Source organism: Panthera pardus, unplaced genomic scaffold (genome assembly GCF_024362965.1).
Source record: "Panthera pardus isolate Hobbes unplaced genomic scaffold, ASM2436296v1 HiC_scaffold_1, whole genome shotgun sequence".
NCBI classification, from domain to species: Eukaryota; Metazoa; Chordata; class Mammalia; order Carnivora; family Felidae; genus Panthera; species Panthera pardus.
Window position 1 is genome coordinate 40,374,439 of NW_026526654.1, and position 15,267 is coordinate 40,389,705.

Consider the following 15,267-nt stretch of genomic DNA (forward strand, 5'->3'; position numbering starts at 1 on the left):
CCATGAACAAAGTAATGATATAAAACTACATACGGCAAGAAGGCTTTTCTTGGATTTATAGAAGAGACTGGTTTTGTCAGGTTTGTGACACTGATATACCAAATAGTAGCATCACTGCCTAGAAATTCAGCATTGCAAAACTGGGAACTTTTGTGTCATTTATTATTTCTCCCAAAGAACAAACAGACAAAAAGAGTGGTCAAATATATTCAGTATCAAAATCTGTACTTGCAATTAAGTGAGCTGGTCTGGGGCTTGATCATATTTCAGCGTTCTGACATGAATGAGATAATTGTTCAGCAGACATAAACATTCCAAAGTAAAAATGACATTTATCCTTGAGGAGACTGTGAAGCTCATTGGGCAGTTACACAGAAGTGTAATACATTGTCAAGAGCAAAGGTCTCTGCCTATTTATCCTGATTGAGGATCTGTTCTTCAAACTGATCTGACTACTGCTCAGACTTCTGCCTCTGCCTAGTGGGCTACAAAGAAAGCACTTTGGATCTTACTTCACTTTGCATTCTGCAATGTATGGCCCAGGCAAAACAAATATTCATTGATGTGGTGGTTTCTTTTTCTTTTGACTTTTGAAAGACAGAGAGCATGAGCAGGGGAGGTGCAAGAGGGGGAGAGGATCCCAAGTGGGCCCTGGCTGACAGCAGAGAGACTGATGGGGGCTCGAACTCACACACGGTGAGATCATGACCTGAGCTTAAGTTCCACGCTCAACTGACTGAGCCATACAGGCGCCCCACGTGGTGATTTCTTAACCTTCTTCACCACCCTCTCTTTATTTACCCAAGCCAGGATCAGATAATCACTCACAAATGTGAAATTTCAGCATGTATTGGTCTTTGTTAGGGGGGCACGTGGAGGGCGCAATCCAGAGAGCTCACACTGGCCTGGGAAGCCACAGAAGGCTTTGGGGTGGTAGTGGGGAAGTTTTCTGGGCTGCGTGGTGCCAGATGAATGCAATATGAAGGGAGGAATTACAGCACCACGTGGGACCTAGAAGGGCTTTCAAAAGTACAAAGGCGCTGAGACAGGACGGAACCTGGAGAGAACAGCCTGGGATGACCAAGGTGCGCGGGAGACCACAGAGACCTGGACTTTTGGGAGCATAAACACGCAGCGGCTGAAAGGTGGCTTTTCCAAATTATTGTTTTATAGCGCGTTCACCTAACGTTGAAAGGGAGGCGGGGCGGTTACTTCGGCCTCACGGTATCGCTGGCAGCTTGGCCTCAAAGGCGCTATGCGAGGAGGCCGCGTCCTCCACGTTCATGGGAACGCGCCACGAAGTCACTCTTTTAGTGCATCCAAGTTCTCCGTCGCCACTGCAGCACATTTCCTCCTACTTTCAGGTCTCTCAACCAATGAGTTTGCCTCTTCACCCATAAAAGAAACTATCGGTGACAACTTCTATGGCCGGATACTGAGGTTTTTTTTCGGTTTCTCGGCCTTTTTCGTGGCTACTAGTTAAGGTCAACAGCATCTGGCCGCCTCCGAACTGGGGAGTCCTCTTGGACCCTCCAGGTGTTTTGTATGTCTTGCGAACTTTCAGCAACACGACGACCGACTAGGGCAGCGCCACACCTCCAGTGTTCAAAGCGGCCAGTTCTGGAGGCGGCCACGCACTTCTACTGCCCGGGCGGGGGGAGCCGGAAAGTTTACGTCCTCCTCCCAGACGGGGTTAGAAGGGGAGAGGGCGCCATGACTGCCCCTCCAAAGGAGGCTGGTCTTCCGAAGCGGCCCGTCCCGGCTCTGTCCGCTTCGGAGGGGGAAGAAAGTTGGGCGGGAGCGGGGCGGGGTTCGAGCGCGCGCCTGGCGAGGTGGAAGGGGGGCGAGGGGTGTAGTCGGGTCGTCCCCGACGCGCGCGAGCCGGGGTGGAGCCAGCAGCCGGGCGCGGCGTCAGCGTTTAGGATGCAAATCGATTCCCCACTCCGCCGTCCCCCTCCACCCTCTCCCGCCCGGGGAGCAAGGCTCCGCCGCTCCGCAGCCGCCCACGCCTCCTGCGCGCCGCAGCGCCTGAGCGGGCGGCTCTACTTAAGCCGCGCGCGGGCCGAGACCCGGCACTCGCCTGGAGCGCGCGAGTGAGGCGGGCGGAGCGCACCGCGGCTCTTCGCGGCGCAGAGCAGCGCGCTTGCACCGCTCGGCTCCGTGCGGTTCACGGCGGCGGCGGCGTCTGGGGCGCAGGGCTGAGCCAGCGTCCGGGAAAGGCGATTGCAGCTTCTGCGCGCGGCCCCGCTACCTGCCACAACCCCAGACCAGTCACCTCTTCGCCATGGCTCTGGCGGACAGCACACGTGGATTACCCAACGGGGGCGGCGGCGGGGGTGGCAGCGGCTCCTCGTCGTCCTCGGCGGAGCCGCCGCTCTTCCCCGATATCGTGGAGCTGAACGTGGGGGGCCAGGTGTATGTGACCCGGCGCTGCACCGTGGTGTCGGTGCCCGACTCGCTGCTCTGGCGCATGTTCACGCAGCAGCAGCCGCAGGAGCTGGCCCGGGACAGCAAAGGCCGCTTCTTTCTGGACCGAGACGGCTTCCTCTTCCGCTACATCCTGGATTACCTGCGGGACTTGCAGCTAGTGCTGCCCGACTACTTCCCCGAGCGCAGCCGGCTGCAGCGCGAGGCCGAGTACTTCGAGCTGCCCGAGCTCGTGCGCCGCCTCGGGGCGCCTCAGCAGCCTGGCCCCGGGCCGCCGCCGCCCCACTCGCGGCGCGGGGTGCAGAAGGAAGGCTCGCTGGGCGACGAGCTGCTGCCGCTCAGCTACGCGGAGCCTGAGCAGCAGGAGGGCTCATCGGCCGGGGCGCCGTCGCCCACTCTGGAGCTGGCTAGCCGCAGTCCGTCCGGGGGTGCGGCGGGCCCACTGCTCACGCCGTCCCAGTCGTTGGACGGCAGCCGGCGCTCCGGCTACATCACCATCGGCTACCGCGGCTCCTACACTATCGGGCGCGACGCGCAGGCGGACGCCAAGTTCCGGCGAGTGGCACGCATCACCGTGTGCGGCAAGACGTCGCTGGCCAAGGAAGTGTTCGGCGACACCCTGAACGAGAGCCGGGACCCGGACCGTCCTCCCGAGCGCTACACCTCGCGCTATTACCTCAAGTTCAACTTCCTAGAGCAGGCCTTCGACAAGCTGTCCGAGTCGGGCTTCCACATGGTGGCGTGCAGTTCCACGGGCACCTGCGCCTTCGCCAGCAGCACCGACCAGAGCGAGGACAAGATCTGGACCAGCTACACGGAGTACGTCTTCTGCAGGGAGTGAGCTCCCCAGATCCCCTCGCGACTTCAGCGCGCCCATCCCCCCTCCTTCCTGCCGAGGAGAGGATTCTAGATCTCCCCTCCTACCCCACGCCCTCCCGTTCCCCTGTCTCCCACCTTTAGTAGCTGGGCCAGACCGACTCACCCCCTACTTGAGAACCTGCAGCCGCAAATCCTCTCGGCTTCTTCGTCTTTTTTGGACCCCGCTAACCGAGAGAGAGCCCAGGTGTACCCCCTCCAGTGCTTCCTCTGCCCCCTGACTCAAACCACCCCTCCCCTGGATTGTCCTTCAGTCTGCAACTAGTGGGACAGTGTGGCCACAAAGTCACCAAGTACCTGGTGATGATCGAATTGTTCAGAACCTGATTGGACTCTGTCCAGTGTGTAGAAGATTCCTTGAAATCCCAAGCCCCTTTGACCCATTCGCGGTTTAAGAGATCAGATCGATAACATTGGGACTAGTTAGTGTTTTAAAAGGTCATTATGTATAGCCTTTTAGACCTTCTTTAAAGGTAGAGTTTTAGAGGGCTGGATGGAAGACTCCGGACCTGGAATGAGGATCCCTTGGAGGCGGTTCAGTGACAACAAATGAATAAAGTTTTGAGAAGTTATATGTGACGTAGGAAAAGAATCTAGTGCTGGCACAATGAAGGACTGTATCTTTTCCGTGCACAATGAAAGGTCTTTGCCTGTGGCTTAAACTTGTAGAAAGTTACCCTCCCGCCTGAGGAGGCATCCTTTCTCCTTGGCTCACCGCCGGAAGCCCTTAGTTCGACTGGTTGACATGGCCGCCATTATTGGCAAGAGGGAGAAAGCGTGTTGACGCTGACAAGGGCGAGACAGCCCAGGTCGCCCGAGCACTGTGCGAAGTCACCTGGCAGTGACTGTAAACGGAGCTGGGTAGTAATGCACGCCGTGGGTGTTAGGAGAGCCCGTATTCTTGCAGTGAATGGCAGTAGGACCTTAGCTCTTAAGACTTGGGGGGAGGGATGGGGAGGGAGGAAGGAGGGGTGAAGGGGTGGGAAGGGAGGAGCAGACACACTCACTTATTATTTGAAAGTTGGAAGTTTGTGCCATCCGTTTGAGTACACGTACATTTAAGAAGTAGTACACAAAAATGTGCAAAGCATTTTGTAAAGATTAATAACAGATCTACTCTTATCTGGCAGTTTATTGAACTGTTTTGAGTCCTAAACTTAGAAGTTATTCATACTTATATAACCTAACCAAAGAGTAACCCAGTAGTTTTTGAACTTTAGTTTAGATTTTTTTGAACTTTATTTTCTTGTTGGCTATAAATCTTGATTTTACAATCTATTAATGAGCAAACTAAGTTTGATTTTGGTTACTTAAACTTAAGATCTCTTCTTAAAAATTCTTATTTTCTTCAAGCCTAGCCAGTGATGACTCCTGGGCAAACTGAGAACCTGAAAATGCCACTTCTCACCTACAGATTGTTTGATATTAAGGTGGAATCTTTTTGAGTGCCAGCTGCAGAGAAAAAGAAGCACTAAGGGCTGCCCATCTGTCGATAGCTATACAATGAAATGTTTTTAAACGGAGGCAAAAAAGTAATCACAAGTGGGTTGAGCAATAAAATAGTGTTTTAGGTAAATGCAAGAGAAACAGAAGGAGACCCGGTTGCCTTATACCTTTACTCTAATGAGGAATAAATTCCCACTGCATATCCTGTCTACACCATAGGTGAAGGGAAGTGAATCCTTGTCTTTCATGCTGTGAGGCTCCTTTGGATATTCTGTGATGACAGAGAAGCCTTTTCCTTTTCATTTGTTTTAGCAGTTTTCTCTAAAGTGTTTTTTCAAAGATTTTGTAAGAGTCGTTTTCAGTGTTCAAATTAGTGCTATTTTTTCTTCTTTTTAAAAATGAATCTTGTACTGTATCTTACTACGTCCATAATAGATATTAAGAATTGGAACAGTTTTTTTCTTAGACTCATGTGATCCAATCTTTATATACCATATATAAACATTTTACACGAATCATTTAGTTTTTTAATTCATTTACTAATGCTAAAAAATTTCCTATATTTACCCCCAGTAATGTGCATCAGATGGTGTATATACTAAAGCAACATGCTTTAATGAATTTCTTATGTTCTTATCTATGGGGACATTGGGTCCAGGAAAAAATACTTATAAAACTGAGTTTACTCCATACTGTTTTTGCTTGGATATTAGTTATGTACCAATAGTATGTTAACTGTCCTCTTAAAATCAATGTACCTGTATTTTTAACCCACAAATTCTTTTTTTTAACTGGTAAAGAGAAAGATTTGAGGTCTTTACATTGGTGTTACAATTTTAGAAAGGTAAAGTTAGTTTTATTTACAAATCTCATAAATTGTAAGGGAAATGGAAGCAGAAATCCAGGAAGTTGTGTTTGCTTAAACGTTGGGTGTGTTCTCAGATTGGTAATGCAACAGAACTTATCTGTTTCCATCCTGAAATGATTTAGTAAGGTCGCTTTCTGGACAAAAGAGTGTCACAGAGATTTCTCCACCCTATATGGTGTTCTCTTAGACTGTACAGCAAAAAACACGTAACTGAGGACATCTTAGGACAGATCAAAACCACTGACAGATGGCAAGACTCTAAGAGTCTGATTTTCCTTGTTGAATCTGCACAACTCCGGGAATCACAGGAAAGTACTAAAGTTTTGTTTGTGCCCCTTAAGTCTTATGAATTGTATCTGATAAAACTTTGAGTTGAACGATTTCACTTTTTTGCACATACAAATCTTACTTTCCCCACACATTCCGGCTGCCCTGCGATGTTCACCCTGCCCTTTTCATTGTTTGAAAGACTGGGAATTCTAAATGGTTAGACACCACAAACTGACTTCTTTTTCTAGGGATGACTATGCCCTCTAAAGTTGGCAGTTGAAAAATGACAATATTCTACTTTTAGCCCAAAGTAAAGGCTGGGTAGGAAATCATTCTACACTGGGTAGGTCATAATAACTGTGGCAAGATGACTTCTCATGGGCACTTTTGGTTTCCTTCTTCTCCATGTCCTGTGGGCCACTGAAGGACCCTTAGTGGTCTACAAAGTGGACTGGAGTTTTGGTTGTTACCTCTAAGCTTGGATGGGATATTGAGGGTCCATTCGAGTAAGCCCTCCAAAGACACCATTCACATAACCTGAGAGAATGTCATAAATTATTTAGATAATGATGACTTCATTAACCTGCCTCAGTGTAGCATGCATTTACATATGTCATAGCTTTAATTACCATTTGGTTCACAAGTGAGTGACATGAGATTTAACAACAAATTTAATTAAAAAAAGAATTGTTGACAGTGGTAGTTAAAAAAAAACAGGTACCACGTTCAATGCTTTTGCACCAGATGTTTAAGAAGTTGTCTATTTTTAATACATGTAGACCATGAACCATATTCAGACCATATTCAGTCCAATTTTTCAAACTGTAGGTTGTGGAAAATATTCCTTGAAGATGTGAGACCTAGAAATTTTTTTCCTTTTCATTATTGTTTTTATTTTTGTGTTTCTTCTTCTTCTTTCTTTCTTTTTTTTTTTGCATTGATAGAAAAGTGATAATTTGTGATATTAGCCAAAACTGTCTTCTCTTTCAAACCAGATCCATATATGGGGCCTGTTGCTTCTCTGAGGAAACGTATAATCTGAATTCTCAGACAAAATGGGCAACTGGCAATGCTCATAACATATTCCAATTTTTATTGGAATTTTCCATGGAATGTTATTACATTGAAGCCATGTAAGGTGAAGCTTTGATAATTTTTTACTTTTTAAATTATGGTAAGTTCTAATCTAATATTCAAAACATTTTTGTACTCCACACGAAACATGCTAAAGTATAGTGCAAGTATTTAGAAAAGCATTGACTGGAGGGGTTGAATTCTGTAAGAATTTCTTTTATAGTCTCAATCATAAGTACTCAATTAACTTAAATTTCTAAAATAATAAACTGAATATTTTTTATTGTAAACCTAGCAGAGTAAATCCTTTGGTATTTTTGTTTGTTTGTTTGTTTTTTCCTTACTATAACTCATTTAAAAACTGAATTAGTTTTCTTAGATGACTTAAGTCTGTCTCTTGAGAATAAATAAAATACTCTTGTGTATTCAGTGGCTATAGTACCTGAAATCAGGTTTCTTAGAGCCAGAAACAAGTTATATTGAAATTAATTTTCCTTTTTATAATTTTGGATAACAAAAATCTAAAAGTATTGATGTTTGAAGATTTAGAATCTCTACTGGGGCCCTTGAAACTTAGATGGAAAAAAATCCAAGCAGAACATCTACATTAGACTATAATCTTGTGTGGTAGAAAGATAAATAGCTGACCAAGAATTCGTGTCACCTTATACATTTTGTGGGGGTTTTTTTCCCCACAAGTTTTTTTTTTTTGTATTTTAAATGTGTTTTGAAGTATGTGAACATTAATTGTAAACTGTTATACAACTGTCTTTGTGACTATAGGCAGGTGAATTTTGCTATTGAGTACAAAGGATGACAATTCATTTATGACCACTCAAACATCATTCGTGACATTTAATGACAAAAGTTTAAGATGTCCATTGTGGATGTTAATTGTGAAGACATAAATTGTATGTTACTAAATTTTTCCACACATGAAAAACTTGTATCTGCTGAACAGTATAAGATTCCCACAGAGCTCTCTGGGATTATGCACTTGTTGAAAACATTATATGCTAAGTGATATATACCATTGAGCCATTTTCTCAAAATAGAAGGAGAAAGGGAAAAAAAATCATAACAATTATCAGACTTTTCTAATGAAACAGAAAGCCAAAAAAAAAAAAAAATCCCTCTCTGTTTTAAAAAAGACATTTCAGATATACCCAAACTTTTTAAGCGAGAGTTTCTTCAACTGTCTAAACACCCCAGAGATTCTTGTTCTCCCTGTTCACAACCAGTTGTATAATAGACATACTCAATAACTGTTTTCCTCCCTGTGTGTGAAGTAATGAATCATTGATTATGTGACTTGTTATGTATTCTATTAAACACTAAAGAATAAAACATTCACTCCTTTAATTATTCCTTTTGGCTTCTGGGTATGGATTGGCTTGAACACTGGTCTGATCTCATTTAAGGGGTTCTCTGAGTACTGGGAATGCTTCCCAAGTTGGTGTAGGGCTGGTGATGAGCATTATGCCATCAGAAGAACTTCTCACTGTGGAATTGGCCAGTTCGGCCAGGAGTTACCAGGCTCTTTCTCCAGAGTTTATTGTCAAGAATGCCTATTGTGAAAGTGGTTTGGTACTCGATGTGGAGGAAAAGTCCTTCACGTTTGCTTTGATCTCAGTCTTAGCAGCATATGCAAATTGTTTTGAATGTGGGGAATGTAGGTAGAGATGACCTTTTAAAGTTTGTAGGGAAAAATGAAGCTTTGAGATACGCCTGAATTAAAAGTATTATTCATGAAGATGAAATGAAAGGATGTTGGGAGAAGATCTGCATTTTTATTATAGGGTCTCTTTCCAGAATCCCCTCCATCGTTGGTGTCCCTCCTCAGGAAGGAGAGCACAGCGCCTTCCAGACTGAGAAATCACCCACGCTGAAGGAGGTGATGCCAGCCTGCTCCGGGCTGTGGCACCGGAAGCCAGAAGTGGTGTGTCGAGAGCGAGCCGGGCTTCGCCCTTCCTCTCTGCTTTTGCTTGTGCTTCCTCCAGATAGCTTTTGTTCTGAAAGTGTGTATTTATACATATACAGTTTGTTTTTTGAAAAGTTTGAGAAAAATCTAAACAATGCAATTTTCATATGAAGGAACACGTAAATCTCTCTCCTCCAGTAACACTTGTTTCTCCCCATGGGAAACCACTGGTGTGTCTTTACAGAGACATTCTGTGCATATATAAATATACATATATTCCTCCCCTTTCTCCATTCAGTAGGAATTAATACCTGTCCTGTGCCCTCCTTTCTTCTTTTAACCACACATTCTGGAGCTCCTGCAGTGCATGAGTGAACATGTAGCAACGATCTACCTCACTTTATTTGATGGCTACGTGATATTGTGCACGATGGGTCATTGTCTAGATGTGCACTCGTTTATTTTACCTGTCCTTTCTTGATGGGCATTTAGGTTTTCAGGGCTTTTTTTTGTTTCTGTTCCAAAGAGTGCTGTATTGAGTGTCTTTTTGCATCTACGCAAACATACCAGTCTGTTTTGTATGAGGTGATACCAAGAGACAAATCTCCCACAAGTACTGTTTTCTTCTGTAGTGGCTACGGAAATAGTAGGGCTTACTGGAAACTCTCAAGGGAATGGGGATGGTGATAGATGAAGTAACTAGAATCCTTAGATACACACGTATAAAGTTTTATGTGGCTTTCATATTCAGGACAAGCCTCTTCTCCCCCCAGTTTTTTTCTATATCCTTACTCCATTTTGTTCTGGGTTGTTTTTGTTTTCTCCCCCAATGAATATGGCTGACACTTGGGTTTTAGGAACATAGTATAGAAAGAGGAGCTATAATGTATTTTTTAGGGGGAAGTTGAAAAAGGATAGGAAGCTATAGAATAAATATGAAGTGTGTTCCTGGAATATCAGTTTGACTAACTGAAATGTGTATATATGAGTTGGGAAATTAAGACACTTAACTGGCAGGTAATTGACAAACATCTGTTTCATTTTATGGAAAGAATGATAAATATCTGAGAATTTCAAAGACAAAACCCTAAACATTAAAGACATTCTTAACTTGTAGGATCTTAGGGACAGTTCACCCTCTGTCATTAACAACTTGGTGGAGGGGTTGAGAACTTCTGCTGATATATCGTGGGCTTGTTTCTTGATGAATAGTTTAGAGAAAGTGTTAAACTCTTATGTTCTCAGCTTTATTCTGTACACATAAGAAGTTTCAAGGTCAATGTCTCTTTAGGGCCAGAATGCACCTCTCTTTCTAATCACAGATACCCCTAAGAGTGGCCTATGGGGCTAGGTAGAAAGGAGGCATAGAGGTCACTTTAGGCCATTAATTCTTTTTTTTTTTTTTCCCTTATGTTACTTGACAGAGACACAGAGAACATAATGAGTGGGGGAGGGGCAGAGAGAGAGAGAGAGAGAGAGAGAGAGAGAGAGAGAGAGGGAGAATCCCAAGCAGACTCCATGTTGTCAGCATAGAGCCTGATGTGGGAGCCTCATGGTTCATGAGATCATAACCTGAGCTGAAATCAAGAGTCGGGTGCTTAACCGACTGAGCCACCCAGGTGCCCCTAGGCTGTTAATTCTTAACTTGACTGCTGCAACACTTTCCCATGTAAGCCATTCAGCATTCATTCATTCATTCATTCAGAATCTCTTGAGTACCTACTATGTGCCAGACTGTGCCAATCTGATGAGTAATGTGCCAGAATGAGTAAGCACTGAGGATTAGATGGTTGCTAAATCATAACGAAATAACTTGGGAGTGCAGTGCTAAGATAGTCTGAGTAATTGCTGGAGAAAGAAAGGGGGATGCCTAACTCAGCCTTAGGCTTCCGAGGAGATGCCAAAACTGAAGCTTAAAGGTAAAGAAAAGGAAGGGGAGGGGCCTTCCAAGCACAGGCCAGCTTCATAGGGAAAGACCTGGACACAGTGAGAACCAGAACCTCATGGGGAAAAGAAAAGCCCTCTCCCACCCCAACAAACAGAACACCAGCCAACCAGCCAATCAATGAAACAGCTGGAGAGGCAGCAAGAGTCGGATCAGGTAACTCTCTTCTGTGTGAAAAGATGCAGATAGTTAATTCTTAGGGTTTACTGAAGAATTTTAAGCGAGGTGTGTAATAATAAAAAATAATTACATCTTTAAGTAATTTTTTTTTTAATTTTTTTTAATGTTTATTTATTTTTGAGACAGAGACAGAGCATGAACAGGGGAGGGACAGAGAGAGAGAGGGAGACACAGAATCTGAAACAGGACCCAGGCTCCGAGCTGTCAGCACAGAGCCCGACACGGGGCTCGAGCCCACGGACTGCGAGATCACGACCCGAGCCGAAGTCGGATGCTCAACTGACTGTGCCACCCAGACGCCCCTAAATAATTTTTTAAGAAGTTTATTTTGAGAGAGAGAGAGAGAGAGAGAGAGAGAGAGAGAGAGAGCGCGAGAAAGTGAGCGTGAGCTGGGGAGCGGCAGAGAGAGGGAGAGAGAATCCCAAGCAGGCTCCGTGCTGTCAGTGCAAAGGCCAACCTGAGTCAAAGTCAAGGGTCGGACACTTAACCGACTGAGCCACCCAGGCGCCCCAACTCTACTTTTTCAAAGACCACTGGGAGCTCCGTGGGGGTGGTTTGGTGGGCATAGGGAGTCAGAAGGCAGTTAGGCAGCTGTGTACGGGGTAAGGTGTATGTACATTAAGCCACTTGCGGAGCACCCAGCTACAAGGCTGGGGAAGGTTTTGTTCACCTTCTCCACTGAACCTCTCAGGCTCCACAGTTTTATATGAGATTTGCTTGCAATTATATTGGGAGCACCATGTTTGAATGAGGAACTCTTCTGTTAATCTCTAGATCTGAGAATCAGGAGGCATTATGGAGTCTTTAGAGGGACCTAATACATTATTTGTTTAGTAGGCACTGAATTGAGCACCTATTAGTGTATATCAAGAACTCTGAAACACCATTGCATACTTTCAGCTTCAACAATCGTTGATTGAGCCTCTGACATATTTGAGACAAAACAATCTCCTTTGAGGTATGTTTTCTTTACTGGCAGCAGCGGAGAGCAAAATGGTAGACTGGCCAGGTGAAGGGCCTTTGCTTCTGACACCACCAGACATCACAGAGAATTTACCAGTGTCGGGCCTTATACCCTTTGCACGTTTGGCATTTTAGGAACATGACCTTCCCCCGCTCCCCACAATTCTTTTTTTTTTTTTTTTTTTTAAGATTTTTCAAAGTTTATTTATATTTGAGAGAGAGACAGAGCATGAGAAGGGAGGGGCAGAGAGGGAGACACAGAATCCAAAGCAGGCTCTAGGCTCTAGGCTCTGAGCTGTCGGCACAGAGCCTGATGTGAGGCTTGAACTCACAAACTGTGAAATCATGACCTGGGCCGAAGTCAGCTGTTGAACCAACTGAGCCACCCAGGCGCCCCCCAACGATTCTTTTAAATACATTTATAGCTACTAAGAATGATCCCCACCCCTCCCTATTTTTCCTAAGTGAAAAAGATGAAGCACAGGATTGCTAAGTAGAAGGTAGTGTGGGAGGGAGGAGAGGAGGCCCAAGGTGGGTGGTGTTAACCTTGGGCACTGAAGGGAGCTGAGATGAGGGGCATCCTGGATCCAGTGGGAGTCCCGTTCCCTTGGACTTGCTTTGACATGGGTAGAGGAGGAGAGGACTAAGCACTTTTAGTTGTTATAACTTTGTGTGACTGTTGCTTTTTATTAATAACGGAGAAATGATGACTATTTACAACTTGAATGAATATGTGTTGTCTTTTTATTCATTTATATGCAAAACTGCAATGCAAATAAAAGCATAGAACAAGAAAAAAAAGATGAAGCACAGTAATGACACATTCTAAAATTAGTTATTTGGACTTCCCTTTTGTTACAGTAACAGACAACATTTCCCAAGTTAGTTATAAATTGTTCCTCCTTAATTCATTTTCTTTCTCCATTCTATTACTTTCCAGGTGGGTGAGGGAAAGAATCTAAGGTTAGAGCAAGCCCTAATTTCTGTATTTAGAAGAAAAGGGGCAATAGAAGTATCTTCTTGTTCAGCCTTTATCTGTCTTCTTTGAAAAGCATAGAATGAAACCACACAGTTTAGAGGAAGGGAATGTGAAGGAAATTGACCCTGAGTTTAGGCTCCCTGGTGACTTAGGCTGCTTGCTTCTGCTTTATGGTGTGGGTTTAATTTTTACTCCTCCTTGACATTGATTTTCCCATTTAAGGGGGCAAGGGTGGCGATCCTTTATTTCTTTATATTTGCCTCAGGGTTCAACACAGTACCCAGCACATAATAAATCATCAGTAAAAGTTTGTTGAAATGAATGCTCATGTTAATTCATTCTTTTTTTATGTATTAGGGAGAAAAAGAACTAGCTTAAAATTTACCTTTTACTTTTTTTGGTAACATGCTAAGAATCATTAGTCCCTCTTTATGCATATATATTTTTTGAGAAATTATAACCGTAGTTTCATAAATAAATACATAGAAATGAGTATCCTTCTATCTGACTTGAAGATCACAGAAATTACAATAAGAGCTAAACTAATTTGGGTATTTTTTTCTGAATAGTTATTAGATGGCAGCTGCTTCAAACCCCAGAATCTTACAAATGTTTCCATTTTATGATGAAAGTCAAGTTCACTGAGAGCCATATTATAGGCCTTCATCCAGGGCTGTTATTTATTACAAAGTTTTGAAAATCTTAACTGGAAAGTTTCAAGAGGTGCCTCTTAAGAGATGTAGGAAGGAAATTTGACCTCCCTGGAACACGGGAGTGAGTATACTATTCCAAATGTTCTGATGAGGGTTGTGGGTTTTAAAAATGACAGTTGCAAGGACTTTTAAAAAAATAAATGGTCTGTGCCATGATGTTCTGACCTTACAGTAGTGGGGCTGTTGTTTTTCTTTCTGCTCAGAACTATGTGTGTTCTAAGTGTTAGTACTTTCCACGAGTCAAAGTTTTGCCTGCTCCATCTGGGAGTGTTACATTTAAAATATAAGTAAGAAACAACAACAGTGCTATAGACTGGATGTTTGTGTCCTCCCAAAATTTGTATGTTGAAATCCTATCCCCCAATGTTATGGTATTTAGAGGTGGAGCCTTTGGGAGGTGAATAGTTCATGAGGGCGTTGCCCTCAAGAATGGGACTGGTGACCTTATACAAGAGACCCAAGAGGGCAACCTTGTTTGTTGGTTGGTTTTTTTTAAGGTTATTTATTTATTTTTGAGAGAGAGAGATGGGGAGAGAGAATCCCAAGCAGGCTCTGCACTGTCAGCGCAGAGCCCAACATGGGGCTCGAACTCACAAACCATGAGATCATGACCTGAGCCGAAATTAAGAGTCAGATGCTTCCCCAACTGAGCCACCCAGATACTCCATCCTTGTACTCCAACCTTTTCCACCATGTGAAGACACAACTAGAAGCTGGCTGTCTGTGAACCAGAAAGTGGCCTCTCACTAGACACTAAATCTGCCAGTGCCTTGATCTTGGACTTCCCAACCTCCAGAACTGTGAGAAGTAAATGTTTGTTGTTTAACCCCCCAGTTCATGGTGTTTTTGTTACAGCAGCCTAAACTATGACAAATAACAGTGAAACTTTATTATATTGTTGCTTTATTTCTTTGCTGGCATGTATAGTCTCCCTCTCCCAGTATCTTAGAAGAATTCTCCATAAAGTTTCATGTTATCATCATATAGTTTAATTCTAGGTTTGAGTCAATTTGGGGAAAAGTAAGACAAATCAATGCATTGTTTTAGCTTCTGTATCTAACACATGAAGAGAGTCTTTGGGGCTTGAATCCTTTGACATGTATCTTTGATCCACTCTACTTTATGACATAATTGATAAATCTGCTAGTGACTTCCTAGTTAAGAGGCTGGTATTGACTCTTATTTAGTTACAGCAAATTAAACAAAAGTGGTCACTAGCTAAGAAAGAAGAAAGAGAAGGAAGTCAACTCTTTAACAGTGTTGAAGTTAAAATTGCCACATGCTGTAGTGACGAACTATGGGAAACTCACTCTTTTAATTGTGATATGCAATTTCCTTATCCACAAGTTTTAAAACAAGGGCTAGAGTGCAATGGGGATTATTGTTAGCTATTCTGTGAATGACATGGATCTTGGAGATATGTAGTGATTATCAACGCCATCCACTTCAGTCTTTGTCTCTCAGAAAATGAGTCTGCAGTTATGGTATGAAAAAACAATGTAGAAATGTTTTCCTCAATCCAAAGTTTGGAGTTTTGTGTAAGTTGGGTGGTATTTTATGTTCTAAAGAACTTGCCATAGTCTTCATAAGAGATGTATAGCTAAA

General features: G+C 43.8%; 1 protein-coding gene across 1 annotated transcript; it reads left to right on the plus strand.

The window, feature by feature from the left end:
* The first annotated feature begins 1,972 nt into the window (after window positions 1-1,972).
* KCTD12 (potassium channel tetramerization domain containing 12) lies at window positions 1,973-8,323 on the plus strand. Its single transcript, XM_019444148.2, has one exon. It carries the CDS (start codon window positions 2,285-2,287, stop codon window positions 3,266-3,268), a length of 984 nt encoding a protein of 327 aa, XP_019299693.1. The 5' UTR covers window positions 1,973-2,284; the 3' UTR covers window positions 3,269-8,323.
* Window positions 8,324-15,267: the final 6,944 nt, after the last annotated feature.

What these genes read in the sequence shown, in the direction of transcription:
- KCTD12 (XM_019444148.2), top strand. Translation starts at nt 2,285, where the DNA reads ATGGCTCTGGCGGACAGCACACGTGGATTACCCAACGGGGGCGGCGGC.